This window comes from Haemorhous mexicanus, chromosome 29 (assembly GCF_027477595.1).
Source record: "Haemorhous mexicanus isolate bHaeMex1 chromosome 29, bHaeMex1.pri, whole genome shotgun sequence".
In the NCBI taxonomy this organism is placed as follows: Eukaryota; Metazoa; Chordata; class Aves; order Passeriformes; family Fringillidae; genus Haemorhous; species Haemorhous mexicanus.
This window is the reverse complement of record NC_082369.1, coordinates 5,023,078-5,039,795: the sequence shown is the minus strand read 5'-3', so window position 1 is coordinate 5,039,795 and position 16,718 is coordinate 5,023,078. Positions and strand designations below refer to the sequence as shown.

The 16,718-nt window shown below is 52.2% G+C and overlaps 2 protein-coding genes and 2 non-coding genes across 6 annotated transcripts; 1 reads left to right on the top strand and 3 right to left on the bottom strand.

The window, feature by feature from the left end:
• Positions 1-526: 526 nt before the first annotated feature.
• NDUFS7 (NADH:ubiquinone oxidoreductase core subunit S7) lies at positions 527-5,888 on the bottom strand. The gene is made up of 9 exons (XM_059870265.1): positions 5,798-5,888; positions 4,731-4,799; positions 3,999-4,035; positions 3,669-3,737; positions 3,222-3,336; positions 2,233-2,412; positions 2,105-2,151; positions 1,120-1,208; positions 527-721 (listed from the first exon to the last, which is right to left on the bottom strand). The coding sequence occupies exons 1-9, from the start codon at positions 5,886-5,888 to the stop codon at positions 624-626; spliced, it is 795 nt and encodes a 264-aa protein (XP_059726248.1). The 3' UTR covers positions 527-623.
• TRNAN-GUU (transfer RNA asparagine (anticodon GUU)) lies at positions 4,516-4,589 on the bottom strand. The gene has a single exon. It is a non-coding gene; the product is annotated as a tRNA-Asn (tRNA).
• Positions 4,808-4,880, top strand: TRNAF-GAA (transfer RNA phenylalanine (anticodon GAA)). The gene has a single exon. It is a non-coding gene; the product is annotated as a tRNA-Phe (tRNA).
• Positions 5,400-15,063, bottom strand: PWWP3A (PWWP domain containing 3A, DNA repair factor). 3 transcript variants are annotated; one of them, XM_059869786.1, is made up of 15 exons: positions 14,968-15,063; positions 14,196-14,238; positions 13,455-13,550; positions 12,948-13,039; positions 12,631-12,701; positions 11,287-12,225; positions 10,708-10,821; positions 10,285-10,355; positions 9,765-9,841; positions 9,218-9,278; positions 8,888-8,963; positions 8,575-8,625; positions 7,992-8,422; positions 7,218-7,306; positions 5,400-6,987 (listed from the first exon to the last, which is right to left on the bottom strand). In XM_059869786.1, the coding sequence occupies exons 3-15, from the start codon at positions 13,509-13,511 to the stop codon at positions 6,912-6,914; spliced, it is 2,205 nt and encodes a 734-aa protein (XP_059725769.1). In that variant the 5' UTR covers positions 13,512-13,550; positions 14,196-14,238; positions 14,968-15,063; the 3' UTR covers positions 5,400-6,911. The 3 variants fall into 3 exon arrangements, with proteins under 3 accessions (XP_059725769.1, XP_059725770.1, XP_059725768.1); XM_059869787.1 differs by having other exon boundaries at positions 14,962-15,032; XM_059869785.1 differs by lacking the exon at positions 14,968-15,063 and having other exon boundaries at positions 14,196-14,498.
• Positions 15,064-16,718: the final 1,655 nt, after the last annotated feature.

The window sequence follows — 16,718 nt, the reverse complement described above, 5'->3', positions numbered from 1 at the left end:
CTGCTGTTCCCGAGCGATTTATTTGTCTTTCCAAAGTGTGTTTGTCCCTCAGGCATGACCATTCCTCATCCCAGGCTCCTGGGATGCATCCAAGACAGGCTGCTTTATCCCTGCCCTGCTTAGGAGCTCTACATTCAGATTTATTAATCACATTCTGATTTTAAGTATTTGACTTGTTACAGAAACAATTAATTTCTGGCCCCTGTGCACACAAATATTATGGGTTTAATAGATCCTGTGTAGGAATTACCAACAAGGAGCAGGTGGTGAGTAAGGGACGAGCTCAGGGAGGGCTCAGGAATTACCTGGACATGTGTTGGGTCTCAAAACTTCCCAACAAAACTAAAAAAAAAAAAATTCTGGCAATGCCTTTATGTCACAATATGAACAATATGACATCACCTTCCCTGAACGATTGTCCAGAGCAGAAACCAACTCAGCAGTGTTATCAAACTCAGCTCCTGCTTTTTAGCCCAGTTTTTCAGCCCCTCAGATCAGAGGGGCTTATTAAAGACAGAAAAGCACCTGGACCAGGTAGAGTTTTATTGGAAGGCGTGAGGAGCCGGATTTGTGCGTAAATGTGAGCAGTGCCCTGGGACAGTGAGTGGGGACATAAATAAAGGCTATTTCCTGTACCAGATCTGCATCCTCCTCTCCCTCTTGATTTTCCTCTGCAGCTGCAGGATCCCATAGAGCAGAGCTTCAGCTGTGGGTGGGCAACCTGAGAGAGAGAAAGGAGAGAAGGGAGGAAGGTCACAGGGCAGGTACCTGCACGGAGCTGGAGCCAGCAGCAAAGGTGCCAACCCCAGGACTTATCCCAAAGCTGACTCCCCTCTGGCTTTGTGGCTGGCACAGGCAAGAGTGTAAAGAAACTAAATTGATGCTGCTTATCAAGAAGATCTTAATCAAACATAGCAATTATTTAATTTCAAAGTGTATCCAAACCCCCCTCCCACCCCACTGACGGTGCCACCACCATCACAATCCTCCCCATCCCACAATCCCTGGAGCTGCTGCAGCTTCCCCACCACTGAAACAGGAAAACCTTTCAAACCTGCACCTGACTGCAGAGGATTCCCCTCTCCCTGCCCTGCTCCCAGCTGGAGCTGCCCCTTGTACCTGGCACATAAATGTCCACGGGCACGATGCGGTCACAGCCCCTCACCACGGAGTAGGAGTAGTGGTAGTAGCCCCCACCGTTGGCACAGCTGCAGGACAGGGACAGTGACAGTGTCAGCCCAGGAAGGTGAGCAGGAGGCCAAGGGAAGGTGGCCCTGGGCAGGTGGGCACTGCCAGGCTCAGGGCCACCAGCTCCAAGGGTGACACTGCCCCATCACGAGCCCTGCCTGGGAGGGTTTCAGATGAATCCAACCCAACTGAACTGTGCCCATCACCCTCACAAAGCAGATTCCACAGCCCTCCCTCTCTGCTACAAACCCTTCTGTTCTGCTTCAGAGCTTTCCCAGAATTTGTCCTGTTCCAGCCTGGATTGGCCACCCTCAGCCAGTGGGGACAAGAAAACTTGTGGGGACAATTGTGAGAATCACAGAATCATTGAGGGTGGAAAAGACCCCTGAGACCATGGAGTCCAGCTGAGTCCCCCATGGAGCAGATTCCAGCTGAGTCCCCCCCATGGAGCAGATTCCAATTGAGTCCCCCATGGAGCAGATTCCAACTGAGTCCCCCATGGAGCAGATTCCATCTGAGTCCCCCATGGAGCAGATTCCAACTGAGTCCCCCCATGGAGCAGATTCCATCTGAGTCCCCCATGGAGCAGATTCCAGCTGAGTCCCCCATGGAGCAGATTCCAATTGAGTCCCCCATGGAGCAGATTCCAGCTGAGTCCCCCCATGGAGCAGATTCCAGCTGAGTCCCCCCATGGAGCAGATTCCAGCTGAGTCCCCCATGGAGCAGATTCCAGCACAGCAGAAGCACTTTGAAAGCCAAAAGCAAACTCTGGCATTCTGGATATTTACAAGTTTGGCAGCTGCAAAGCCCCTGAATCCCTCCCTGGGAGGATTCACACAGACCATTCCAGAAGAACTCAGAAACACAAACAAGCAAAGAATTCCCCCCACGGCACCGAGGACGTCCTGGCACTCACCTCCCCATGGACACCACGTAGCGAGGCTCTGGCATCTGGTCATAGACCTGCAGAACAGGGATGTTTGGGCTGATGGCCAGCTCCCCCCACCGTGCCCGAGCTCCCTGAGCTCCCCGAGCTCCCCGTACCTTGCGCAGCGCCGGGGCCATTTTGTTGGTCAGGGTCCCTGCCACGATCATGACATCGGCCTGGCGGGGGCTGGCCCGGAACACGACCCCGAAGCGATCCATGTCGTAGCGAGGGGCTGCCATGTGCATCATCTCCACGGCACAGCAGGCCAGCCCGAAGGTCATGGGCCACAGGGAGCTCTGTGGGGACAGCCAGGAGCTCAGGGACAGCGAGGGTGACACACACAAAGGGAGAGTTCGAGGTACAGGGAGCAAAACGGCCGGTGCTGGGGGAGTGGATACAGGGAGAGCTCCAGAGCTGCTCCCCTGACACTGCTGAAGCCACCTCAGAGTCACCCAGGGACAGCAGAGATGGGACAGCTCAGAGCCACCCAGGAACAGCAGAGAAGGGACAGCTCAGAGCACTGTGGGGACAGTGGTGTTCCAGCTCAGGGACAGCAGAGAAGGGACAGCTCAGAGCCTCATGGGGACACTGGTGTCCCAGGTCAGGGACAGCAGAGAAGGAACAGCTCAGAGCCTCATGGGGACACTGGTGTCCCAATTCAGGAACAGCTCAGAGCCTCATGGGGACAGCAGAGAAGGGACAACTCAGAGCCCCATGGGGATAGTGGTGGCCCAGGTCAGGGACAGCTCAGAGCCCCATAGGGACACTGGTGGCCAGAGAAGGACCAGCCCAGCTAAGGCAGAGCACAGCAGACCCAGAGCACTGTCACTTGTGTCACCTTCCCCACAGGCAGAGCAGCTGCTCAGGGCAGGGACAAATCCAGAAGTGCCTTTTCCTGGTGACCAAAGGGCAGTTCCAGACCCCCCACACACCCTCAGCACCTTCAGCCCGTGTCCCACACTGTCACTGGACCCCAGTGTCACCCTCTGGCCACAGAACTCGGCCAAGGGAGCTCTGAGTCTATTTTTATCCTGAGCAGGAGGTGCCGCTGGTGTGTCCCCCTCTGTCCCTGGATGCCAGGGAGCCTGCTGGCTCAGGGACTCACCCGCCGTGCCCAGTTGACCAGGTCATCGAGCTTGGCAATGACATACTCGCCACGGCTGCTGGGGACATAGGACTTCCTCTGGACAACAGCAGAGCTCTTCTGGACCTGGACAGAGCTGAAAGGAACCATCACTCCGCAGTTATTTCCTTGCAGAATAAGCATTTAACCCTCCACGGGGCTGTGACTCCCTGAGGAATGACAATGCCACCCCTCTGTTTGTAGCAGAGGATTCTCTCCAGTGTGGGATCTGTGGGTTTGGTGCTCGGGCAGAGCCCTTCAGCTATACCCCATACCCCACCCCTGGCTGCCTCTTCCCAGGGCTCCCAGAACCCCCCGGATTTTAGGAGGGAAGGGAGGAGACGCCTCACAGGAGGTGCCACTGGGAACCCCCGCCCGGGGATGGTGGCACAACCGGCTGTTCCCTGTCCCCAGGGCAGGAGCTGTCACCTGTCAGCGCGATCGGCCGCCGGCGTCTGATGGAGCAGCTGGGCGTGCACGGGACTCACAGAGCCGGGCCTGGGGACAGAAGGGGCCCGCACAGGGTGACAGGGTGACAGAGCCCCCGCGACACACTAGAGCCCCCGCGGGAGCCAGTGCTCCACAAACCCCAGCGGGGAAGGAGCCCCCCACTCACCCCCGCAGCTCGGGGAGCCGTTCAGCCGCGGCTCTGGGGTGCCCCCACCCATCACCCCCAGCCCCGGGGTCAGCGCTGTCACCGACCCGGCCCCCCCTGCCCCCGCGGTCCCACCGCCCCGGTGCCTCCAGCCCGGTGCTCACCGCCAGCCCAGCACACCGTGCGCGGGGAGCCGGAGACCTGCAAGAGAGGACGGGAGAGCTCAGCCCGGCTGCGGGCCACGGCCGGGGCCGGGAACGGCCTGGTGTCCCCTCAGGTCTCCCCCCCTGTCACTCCCTCGGCGGAGGGCCGTGGGCTTGTTTCGGTGCCCAGACAGCTCCCGCTCCCGGTCCCGCTCCCGGTCCCCATCCCCGTTCCCGGTCCCGTCCCCGGTCCCGCTCACGGCCCAGCGCCGCCATCTCTCCGCAGCCCTTCAGGCAACCTCTGCGCGCGGTGCACCCGCTAAAGGTGCCCGCGCGGCACCGCCTCAGCGCTCCGGCGGGAAACGCGTCCCCGGCGAGGGGTTCCGGAGGCACCCTCGGGCTCCGCCGCGGCCCGCGGCAAAACGATCCCAAAACAATCCCGGGTGGAGCCGGCCTCCCGCAACCGCCACAGGACTGAGCGGGAAGGGCCCGTCCCGGTGCTGTGGAGCCGCGGTAGCGTAGAAAAATAAGAAGCGGCCGTCCCTGGGTGGGCTCGAACCACCAACCTTTCGGTTAACAGCCGAACGCGCTAACCGATTGCGCCACAGAGACCGCGCTGCCGCCGATTCCCGCCTGGCGCCGTGTCCCGCCTGTCCCGTGCCGCACCTGGCCTGTATCCCACATTGCGCCTGTCCCGCGTCCCGCCCGTCCCTTGTCCCACATGCCGCCCCTCGGTCCCCACGTGTTCTTCCCACAGTGTCCCCGTGTCCTCCCGCCTAGCGGGGCGCCACCGGCGGTGACGGGTGGGGGGGGCGGAGCGTCCTCAACCAGCCGAAATAGCTCAGTTGGGAGAGCGTTAGACTGAAGATCTAAAGGTCCCTGGTTCGATCCCGGGTTTCGGCAGAAGCTTTTCTTTTTTTCCCCCCCTGCCGGCACCGGGGTTGTAAAAGCGCTGTTTTCACCCCAAAACACCTCCGAGGCTTCGGAGCTCGTTTTTCCACCCCCCCAAATTCTGCACTTGATCTTTTTAATATCCTGGGAAACACACACAAACAACAGGGAGGGGCAAAGGACTGTGGGCTGTAACACTGGATTAATGATAAATATTATTAAATAAATATGAATTATGAATTAATAATAAATATGAGTTAATGATCTTAAACTGAGCATTGAGGAGGCAGCTGAGGGAACATGGATTAATTAACACTGGACAATCACAAGCAGAGGTGGTGTGTGTCAGCCCATTTTAAATAAAACACAAGAACAAAACCCAATGAGTCCATTTCCCAGTGACTAATAATGTGAGACTGAGACAGTTTTTATGCATCAGACAAAGCTGTAAGATCCTATATTCAGGTGCTGTAACACTGGGGTTGAAGCACCACCCACCACAGATTAAAATAATCAAACAAAAGCAGCAAATGTTGATGACTCATTTCATCCCACTTTATTAAGTCCACATGATTGATACATGGTGAGGCTGAGCCTGGTGCCCAGTCCCAGGGAGTGACTGGTGGGGCAGCACTGGGAAGGGGTGGCACAAGGTCAGGATGATCCCTGCAAGTGCCCAAGGCCAGGCTGGAGGGGCTTGGAGCACCCAGGGACAGTGGGAGGTGTCCCTGCCCCTGGCTGGCCTTTAAGGTCCCTTCCAGCCCAAACCATTCCAGGATTCCACAGGTGCAGTGAAGGCGAGGTGAGGTGGTTCTGCTTCTGTGCAGGGGCCTGGAGCAGGATTATAGCAGCACTCAGGGAGTTTTGATGGAGAAGGGAACACAGGATTGATGTAAAGGAGGGGGGAGTTGACCCCCATTCCAAATTACCCCAGAGCACTGGGATGAGGGGCAGGCAGTCCCTCCCCAGCCTCTCATCTCCAAAGGGAAAGTGCCACTCACAGCTCTCAGTCAACTCCATCATTAATTTTTTATCCTAAGCCACAAAATTCATTATCCCTCCTCCCAGGCTTTAATAAAACCCTCACACTTCCTGGCCTGTCCCTATAATTGAGGTACTTGAGATAACGGGAAGAAGGAGTCCATGGAAAAACTCATTAGAGAGCACAGAGCAATTAAAAGTGTAATTAAAATATATTCAGATAATTACTAGAGCCAGGATAGACATCTGGATCCCAATTTCAACTTCTTCATTTCAAATCATCTTGGGTTTTACTGGACAAGCAAGGAGATCATATTTCATTATCACAGAGAAACCCTAATCAGGCTTTATGTATCATTTATCATTATTCATCATTAATTAGTTCTTGGTGACACTGCTTCCATGTGCCACAGCTCCAACAAAGGTGAGCAGGGAGCTGGGCAGGATTAAATTGAGAATTTAGATGAGAAAAAGACAATTAAAAGCCTCCCAAAATTCACAGAATTGTGAATTTATTGCCTCAGAAGAGGTAATAAACCAGCATTCCACTGGTTCAGGTAGAGGAAAAGGGAATGTTTTTGTTTAAGCAAACCTGGATTCCTCCTCCATGGAATTTTACTTGTCATAACAAAACAAGAACCCAAATCTTGGCGATCCAGGTGGCAGCTCTGGGCACCAATCTGATTTCCCACCTTTGGAGATCCATGAGGCAGGAAGGGTGAACCAGGAACCCCCTGGTTTTATCAGGAGCAGGGAGGCCACCAGGCACCACAGAGCAGGACAAGATCCCTTCCCAAGTCGGGTGTTTGGCTAAAAGAACCCACGTGGAAGTCGGTGGAGCAGCAGAAGCTCGGCACAGCCCTGGGGGTCTCTGGCAGCCCCCCAGGAGGGCACTGATGGATGAGGATCCAGTGGATCCTGAACACAGCGAGGCCATGAAGCAGCAAGAGCTGGGAGCAGAGGATTTGGGAATATACACACGGACTTTACAAAGAATGCCACGTTTGATACAAATCACCACTGGTTATTTACACCTGGCCCCAGGACAGCCCCGGCCACTCCTCAGCTCTCCGCAGGCTCTGCCTCAGTCTTGAGCTTTTTGCTTCCCAGAACTTGTTCATCAAACAATTCCCTCTCTCTGGAAAGAAAAACATAGAAAGTTTTAAGTTAAAACAGGGTATTATTGTCCAGATTACATCCCCTGGACCAATTACATTCACAGGGTTGGAGTAGCTCCGCTGGGACATTTTCTACATTTTGTCTCTCAAAGGACGAGGACACTGAGCTCTCCTGGCCTCACCTGAAACCTTTTCTGTATCCAACAATAAAGGAGTAAAAACCCTTGGAAAATCCTGAAGGCAAATCTACCTTTTGCTCACAGGTGGTCCTTTGATGTACTTCTCTTCTGCCTTCTCATAATCAATGTCATCCACGGCAGCAATGGCACAGATGATGGCCTAGAAAAGCATTGAATAATTAATAATAATAATAATAATAATAATAATAATCAATAAGCAAAACTAAACCATTGCCAGGGATTTGAAACTGCCTCAGCTGAGCACGTTTTGAGAAAAGGGTTCCTCAATAACTTAGAAAACTTGGATGAAACTGTTCATTGAGTGCCTGAAAATCTTAAATAAAAAATATGAAATTGTTCTGTGTCATCCCCTGGGGGGTATTTAAATCCTCAGATTAAAATATTCTTCACAGTAATTTTGTTTCTACACGAGTTAATGTTCTCCTGGGAAAATTCCTGGGAAGAACACAAAGTATCCACAACAGCTGCAAGAACAGCCAACTCACCACCCCCCATCTCGACACACACAAAGGACCAAGAAAACCCTGAGAAGTTGCCAAATTAAATAAAAAACCCCAAAACAAAGCTTTGAAGTATTTCAGAGGTAATTAAAATACATCAGGAAACTATCAGTCTGCTTTTAAAAACAACTATCTACCTGAAGCTTCTCCTTTCTGTGTTTAAAAATCAGCATTTGAGTGACTCAAGCTGTAGGCAGGGGTGAATATTCCTGCCTGGCTCAGTTCTGGGAACTCTCCCCACGTCACAACAAAGGAATAAATAATGGGAACTAGTGTCATTTATCACTCCCCAGCTCATTTTCCCCCTGTTTCATGCTCCCTCACCTCAGGTAAAAGCACATCTGAGATGAACCTGATGCCATCCCCCAGGATCTGGTGCAGGTTCTTGGTGTCCATCTCCCTGTACACCTCCTTCAGGTACCCAACCACCAGGTCCAGCTGCTCCTCATCCTCCAGATAAGTCTCCACACAGGTAATGTACCGGCTGGAATTCAGGAATTTCTTCAGCCAGCGGGATTGTTTCCCACTTTTCAAGATCCCCAGGAGATGCTCTTCAGCCCCTTTGGTCTTCACTATGAACTCCACCAGCTTCTTGTTCTCCCTGTCCCTGGCAGCTCTGGTCCTGTCAGGGAGGAGCTTCCTCGGGGGTTTTTGGGGGGAGGTGTCTGAGGAAGACTCTCCAGCCCCTTCCTCCCCTGTGTTTGGGAATGCCATCTGCACCACACTCTGGTAGCCCTCTTTCCTCACTGGGTAGCCTGAAGAAGAAACCACAAGAATTTATATTTAAATGGGTTTTCAAAAATGACAAAGGGTTTTCAGAGCCATATCAATAGAAAATAAGGAATTTTATTGCTGAGAGGAGTTTTTACCCAGCCAAGAGAATTCCCAAAGGGATGGATTCACTTACTGATATCAGCAGCAAAATACTCCAGGAAGGACCCAGTGAAAGAACGACAGCCTAAAAACCCAAAACAGGGGCAGAGATCAGTTCCATTCACCCAGGAATCAAAGCTTGGGGTTCCCTTCTCCTGGTGGATCTCAGGATGAGATGCCAGAGAAGCTGGGAGTGTCCAAGGCCAGGTTGGACAGGCCTTGGAGCACCCTGGGACAGTAGAAGGTGTCCCTGCCCATGGCAGGGGGGGACTGGATGGGGTTGAAGGTCCTTCCCACCCAAACCTTCCTGGGATTTGGTGATTCCATGGTCACCTGCCCCTCCTTACCCACTCGGATCCGATAGTCCTGGATCAGCTGGAGGCACCACTCAATTTCCCTGGAATAATTCTCCTTGGCTCGTTCCTGCAAAACAAGGAGGATTTTCTGTCCCAAATCCAGCAGCTCTCCAACAGTTTCAGCCCAGGATGCCAAGCAGGGGACAGAAATGGCCCATGACAATTCTTCCTCGCAGTAAAACAGCTCCTGCCAGAGCTGTCACAGGGATGAGAGTGGCTTTGAGGGGGTCAAGCCCCACACTGCCCCCCTGGCCATTTATATCCTGAATTTCCTGCTGCATTTGCCCAAACCCTGCAGTTCCACATCTCTGGGATACTCACAATGAGCTCCTGCTTCTCCTCACAGTCCAAGTGCTTCAGGCTCTTCAGAGACACTGAGAAACTTTTAAAGAAACACAGTCAGAGGTGCAACTCAACTGCCCCACTTCCCTCTTCATTTACTGCAGTTCTGCTTCTCCATGAAAACCCCATTTCCCAAAGAATTAAGGAGCACAAAATTTAATGGTTTTTGCTTCCAGAGCAAGTTAAAAGTATGGAATCTTCTAACAAATGAGAAGTACCTGGTTTAGAGAAAAGTTAAAGGCAGCTCAGTGTTTCCAGAAAGTCTGGGCAGCACAAGGAAAACACTGGCTGCATTCCAGGGATTTTTTTTTTTTTTGGTTTTGTTTTGGACTCCTCAGCTCTTCCCAGCAACAGGGAGCTGCCTCAACCTGCAGCATGACAAAGCACCTACAACCCTCACCTGCCCCAGCCCCTCCCTCCCAGATCAACCTGGAGAGGACTGTCCTCACCCTGCACCAGGAAAAGGGCACAGCACATGGAATATCAGAGACTGCAAATCCAGGATGGGATGGAAATCCACATTTACCCTTTTTTCTTCTCATTTGTGGTGCCATCTATGAAGAGCACACAGGCCCTCCGGTGCTTCCTCTTCACTGCTTTCACCTGGAGGGAGGATAAAGCCTCAAAAATCCTAATCTTGATAAAGCATGGATATTTTTTCTGTGGATATCACCCACTACAGCCCATAATTAATTTTTCCTGTTGCTGTAACTTTCCTTTATTACACAAAAATGAAAAACTCAAGCAGAAGCTGCAACCAGGTCCCCCAAGAGACCATTTTTAGTGCAGAAAGGGCCTTCCCCTTTCTTTTGCAAATTGGGAACCAAGTTCTGCTCCATGACAAAGGAACTGGGCTAAGCCTGTGCTCAGTACAAACAGGTGTGAAGCGACCACATTTTGAGTGCTTTTAGCACAAATTTACTCCTATCAATTTTGAAATGCTTCCACTGGAAGGTCTTTAATACTTTCAGGAAGGGCAAAAGTCACTGCAGAACTGGGAGTTGCTCCTTATCAGCAGGCTATGAGGAGGCAGGAGCTGCTCTTACCACGGCTGGCCAGTACGGATAGCGCCGCAGCTTGCACCACACCAACATCCCTTCCTCGAAGAATTTGGGTTCTGGTGTGAAAAAAAAGGGAAATTTTCCTTAAATACAATAAAACAAAACAGATGCTGCCCCTTTCTTCTTCTCCTCCAGGAGAGACTCCAGGAGTTTCTCTTTAGTGCTTTTACAGGGACCCCCAAATGCAGCACAGGGAGTCCTGAACTGAAACCCAGCAACTTCAATGCCAGGCCCTTGGCCAGTTTCAGGGATTTTCATTTCATTCTGCAGCAAAACACCCGATGAACCCAGGAAATGCATTCTATCCCAAGCCTGGACACAGCTGGATCCCCTCCTGGAACCCCCAGGGGTTGCAGGCAAACTGAAGCTCCCACAGCAGGAAGAGCCTCAGCCCTGCTGATGTCTCACCTCGATGGGACAGAACACTGGGGAAATTTTCCTCCTCTTCATCTGCCAGAGGGGAGAGTGGAGGGAGGCTCTCTGAGGAAACTCTCCTGGAAGACATCCCAGAGGGTTCCAGCCCTGCCAACAGCACCAGGATCAGGGATTAGGTCAGGATCAGCTTCAGAGCAGGTGAGACACACCTGAGTGTGACCCAGAAGGGACCTGACACACCTGCACACTTCTAGTTAGGGAATCCTAATTCCCTGATCACGTGGATAAAAGAGGGAAAGGGGAAAGAATGGGGCTGGTCTCAGGACCCTGCACCTACTCATTCAAAAACATTTAATCTCACCTTATCAGAGAGCAGTAAGGGAAAACAAGTGTGAGCTCAAAATAAACCCCAAGTTTTCCATGGAAAACCCCAAGCAACTCCAGACAACCCAAAAACCACCCAAGGCCTCCCCAGCACTGAAGGGATCAGCATTTCTGCTTCCCAGGAATGGAAACCAAAAGGAATTAAATCAGCAATTCAGGAGCCACTTCCCCAAGAGCAAAGCAACATTCCAAGGTGAGCAACGGGGGATGAAGGTTTCCCTTCCCCACCTTCATCTTCCTCGGAGTCAGGGGCTTTATTCCCAGCCAGGTGTGAAGGATCCTGGTTTTCCTCCTCTGGAGGCTGAGGGAAGGCACCAGAAGGGCCAGGTGAGGATCCAGAGTGGTTCCTGCATTTCCTGTCTGTGCCTGAGGCCACACCTGCCCCCTCCGGGTGTTTTCCACCCTCTGCCTCTCTCCTCCCATCCAGCTGCTTTGCCAGGCTCTCACTCTCACTGCTGATGCTTTTCTCCAACTCATCCGAGGCAGTTTCACAGGAGGAATCCAGGAATGCTCTCCCAGGCTGAGTTCCTCTCTTTCTGGAAGGTTCCACGGCGCCAGATTTAGAGGGAACAGAGGGAGACCCCTCCTCAGGAGCCACCTGTGCTTGATCCTGGGGGGAATCATCTCTACACCTTTTCCTTCCTTGCTGACTTCTTCCAGCCTCTGACTTACAGGAGACTCCATTCCCCATTTTGGGCTGGATTTTTTTCTGTCTGGGTGATGATTTTGGCTCTGGTTTTTTGCAGTTGTGACTGTCAGGGGCTGGTGCCACACTCAAGTCCCTGGCACCGTACCTGGCAGGGTTTGTTCCACCCCCACGTGCCCTGGCAGGGCTTGTGCCACTTCCAGGTGCTTTTCCACTCCTCCCTGGAGCCACAGAACCTCCCTGGCTGTATGCTTTGGGATCATCCTTCAGCCCACAGTTGTTTTGGGGTTTCCTTTTCCTCTTGGCAGCCTCATGCTCTGACTTTTTCGAGCGAGAGCGCAACAAGAAGCCGTGGGAGGGGGCGGGTGGGGCAGATTTCTCCCGGGAAAATTCAGGATTTGGTCCTTCTGCAGGTGGCATTTGACTGCTGGAGTCAGTCTCGTGGAGAATATCCAGGGCAATTTTAAGGGAACAGCGATATTGCAGCTCCTCCACGGCCTCACTCATGGTTTTCTTTTGCTCTGACGAGGAAAAATATCCAATAAATAAAATTATCCTCATTATTCTATCATAAACAAAAGGTATTATTATAAAAATAATAAATGTTACTCATGCTGTTTCTTTTAAGGTGCATTTTTTACTACTTAAATCATCCACAATTCCCAAGGGAAAGGATGGAGACACACAAAGACCAAGCAGGAAATGCCTCATTTTGAGGAAAACTCACATTTCTTCACCATCCCTCCTATAAACTACCCCAGGGAAGAGGAAAATGATAACTTTTTAACCTATTTTCCAGCTTTATGGAAAAGGGGAAAAGAAAATAAGTGAAATACAGAAGTTTTATCCCCCCAGGCTGAGTTTTTGCAGGGATTTTACACCCAGAAAAGACACAAAGCAGCACATTTGGGCCCCTCCCTCCTCACCCAGGGTGGAGGCGATGGCCTTGATCCTCTCCTCCGTTAGGGGAACCACGTTTGCAGAGCTCACACTGACCCTGGAACACAAAAAGGTGACTGGAACCTGCAGCAAAACACTCCCAGCACCACAAAACTGCTCTCAGACAGCAAAAACCCCAAACATTCCCTCCCCCAACTTGTCCTTGCTAGGGTTAAACATCTAAACCTTCTGCAAATCCAGGATCCCATCTCACAGGCACCTTCAGATAACAGGATTCCTTTCTTCCCCTTATTTTTTTAACCTCTAAGAATGCAAATGTGTGAGAGGAACAAGGATACTCAACTGCTTCTCCAAGCCAAGGATTTCAGCTTTAAATCCCATCCTTTTTGGGGTGGCATCAGGACTGCTCCCAGCAACTCCAGGTTTGCACAAAACCTACATTAAAAGTGAGAAATCCTCATTGAAAATCCTGACCAACAGCAAAACGTTTATCCAAGAGCAGCTTGACAGTGCCTGGGAGCAAAATCCCAGGATGGACTGGGTGGGAAGGGACCTTAAATCCCATCTCATCCCACCCCGGCCAGGGGCAGGGATTCCTTCACTGTCCCAGGCTTCTCTGGAAATCCATCCCAAGGCTCCACCACCCTCACAGGGAGGAATTTTTTCCCAATGCCCCATCCAACCCTGCCCCCTGACAGTGAGAAGTTATTCCATCGCTCCAGGCCCTCTCCATTTTTCCTGTTGGCATCTCCACAGCTCAGACAAGTTCAGACACGTTTGCTGGGACCTCTCCCTTCCTTCCTGCCCTGCTCCAAGCAATCTCCACAAACATTTCCTCATTCCTCCTTACCTTAGCTGGCCACAAACGCCTCTTCCACTTGCAGAGAATGAACTCTTGGTCAGTCATGGCTGAGCTTCACGTGGAAAAGGGCAATGCCAAGGTGTTCTGAGGGGGAAAAAAGGGAATAAAGGAGTCACCCACCTCTGTCCATTGTGGTCTTTGTTTTTTGAAGGAAATACAGGATTTAGTCAAACACACTACTACAGTTATTATTGTTCTACCTCCGGGATCGCTACACTGTATCACCCTGCAGCTTCCCCGGGATCGCTACCCTGTATCACCCTGCAGCTTCTCCAATATTGTATCTTAAATTCCATTTTTCTGTAGAAGCTGCGGCTGCCCCATCCCTGGAAGCGTCCAAGGCCAGGTTGGACAAGGTTTGGAGCAACCTGGGACAGTGGAAGGGACGGGACTGGATGGGCTTTAGGTCCTTCCAACCCAAACAATCCCAGAATTCAAGAATTCCATCATTCCAGGAGCACAAGTGGCTCTCACTGTGTGAGGAAAATACTACCAGCAATTACACAATGCAGTCATGGGCCTGCCCAATCCACAGCTTCCTGCGACCAAACCCTGAAAACAGGGAACTACACCCTAAAAATTACGCGCTGCACAGACTTTTTACACGTCATTTGATCCCAATTTTTACAGACGATTTGCACCAGAAACCTGAGCAGAGCGGCCTCACACCCCGCAGGGGTTCCTCAAGGGCTTTAAAAAAACACGTATTAGAGATCTTCCTGTACTTACAAGGTCCAGGTGCTGGGATGGCCGCGGCTCCGGGATCGCGGCCCTGCGGAGAGGAAGGGAGGGAGGCACGGACGAGGGGCCGTTAGGAGCGCCCGGAACGGCGGGGCCGGTGCGGGACCCTCGAGAGGCGGCGCGGGGACAGCGGGAACCGCCCGGCCCCAAAAACCCACGTGAGGGGAGGGACGGGACGCACAAACCCCCCCGAGCCGTGAGGGGAGGGACGAGACCCTCCCCCCAAACCGCCCTCGGTGAGGGCAGAGACCCCCAAAGTCCCGCACTCGGTGAGGGAGGGGACAAGGCCCCCAGAGCCGAACCGGTGAGGAGAAGGACGGGACGGGCCCCCCCGTCCAGAGCCCCCTCCGTAAGGGATGGGATCCCAAACCCCCCTCCGGGAGGGATGGAACCGTCCAAGCGCCCCGTGAGGGGACGAACGGGACCCCTCAATACCTTCCCTTCACAGGGGTCGCCTCCCCAACCTTCACTGCTGAGGGGAGGGACGGGACCCCCCAAAACGCCTCGGGGAGGGGAGGGACGGGACCCCTCAATGCCTTCCCCTCACAGGGGTCGCCCCCCCAGCCTTCCCTAATGAGGGGAGGGACGGGACCCTCCAAAACGCCTCGGGGAGGGCAGGGACGAAGCCCCTCGCTTCGCCCGGTCATAGGACGGGCGGGACTCCCAAACCACAACCCCGGTGCCGGTGATGGCCCCCAGACCCTCGTGTACCCCCAGACCCCGCTTTAAGGCTCGGTGGGGGGGTGGGGCCCACCGTTACCGTGCGCGCTCCCGACAACACCGCCCACCGCGCGCGCCGCCGTCCTACACACGAGGGTCTGCGCATGCGCTGCGCGCACAGCCCGGCACCGCCCCCCGACCAATCAGCGAGCGCCGCCTGGCGTCCCGCCCTCCCCGCCGAGGCCAAAACACGGGGCTCAACCAATCAGAGCCCACGCTGCTGCTTAGCCACGCCCACCACTGTGTCTATTGGCCAGTTGGGCGGAAGCCGCGCCTAGTTTGGGGAGGGCGGGCGGGGTGCGGCATGGCAACTGGGCGAGTGACGTCATAGACAGGAGCTGTGACGTCATGTGGCGGTTTGGGCCGGAGCTGCGAGCCCGGCCATGGGCAGGGACAGCGTTGTGAAAAATGCCTATTTTATGATCGGCTTTTGGCAAATATTCAAATGAATGTTATATGTGTTATGTTGGAAAGCGATGCTGTGTTAATTCTCTTAAGTAGTGCGTTAAATACAGTTTTAGGTTATAACACAATGTTAAAATAAAAACTATGCTCTGTGGGATATTTTTTTTTTAAGAAAGGAATGAGGTACTCACACCAGACAGCAGCCACAGGACACCTAAATCTTTCAGAGAAAAAGAATTTATTGCTCTCTCATCGAGTTCTTCCCGCCTTGCTCAGCCCTGGAGACACCGTCAGGATTCAGAGGAAGAAGCTGACACTGCCCAGACAGAATCCTGTGTTTGAATGGAATTTATGCATCATGTATGAGGTGTATGAATATGCAACAGGTTGTTGTTTTTAAGGGTAAATCCTCTGTTAACTGTGTCCTTTTTCGGGCTTATTTTGCCCACAAAGAGGTACCCAGACTGTCTGTAACTCTTTGTTCTTATTGTCTCATATTGTCCTAATCCAAATTGTCCAAATTTTTATTCCTCCAATTTTATTACTATTTTTATAACCATTTTTATTACTATTAAACTTTTAAAATTTTAAAAACAAGTGATTGGCGTTTTTCACACCCTGTATTCTCATAAACATTTCTATGTCTTTAGTAACATCAAGTATTAATATTCAAACCTAAACACAAATTGGTTGAACTACAACTTCTTAAAAAACCCAATTCCTTACCAGCTTAGAACACCAACCCATTCCACATCTTTAGCTCAGCTAAAGATTCCAAAATCTTTGGATTTTTAAGGAAAACAGTGAACACAGAGCCCACGCTCAGAGGTTGGATGCTTTATTCACTGTCTCCACTTGGTCATCAACACCTGGCTGGCAGAACTGTCACTCCCACGCTGCAGCAGACCAAAATGCACCTCCCCACCAGGAGTGCATTTTCCCTATCTTTAAATACAGATACCTGTGGAATAATTTTAATAATAAGAGACAAACTCCAGTGCTGGTTTGCCCCCTCCTTCACCCCACTGCTGGACATAGTTTGGGTGATTGATTTTTCACATGTAATTCCCATTTTCCTGCAGGACTGGGAATCCTGTAGCTGTTACTCAGCCTCTTCCCTGCTCTGCAGGCTCTGGGGGTGACAGCCTGGTCCTGCAAAGGGCTTTCATCAGCATTTCATGTCAGAGGATAGAAAAGAGTCTTTAAAAGCTGGCTTGGAAAACAACAAGGCAGGGTTCAGATCCAATGACACAATGCAGAGCTGGAGCTGAGCACCCTGCAAGGCTCAGCCCTCAGGGCTGGAAAAAGGAGAGGGAAAACTGCCAAAAATGCAAAGAAAAAGGGGGAATTTCCCTGTGCTGCAGAGTCCCACGGGATCAGAGGCTC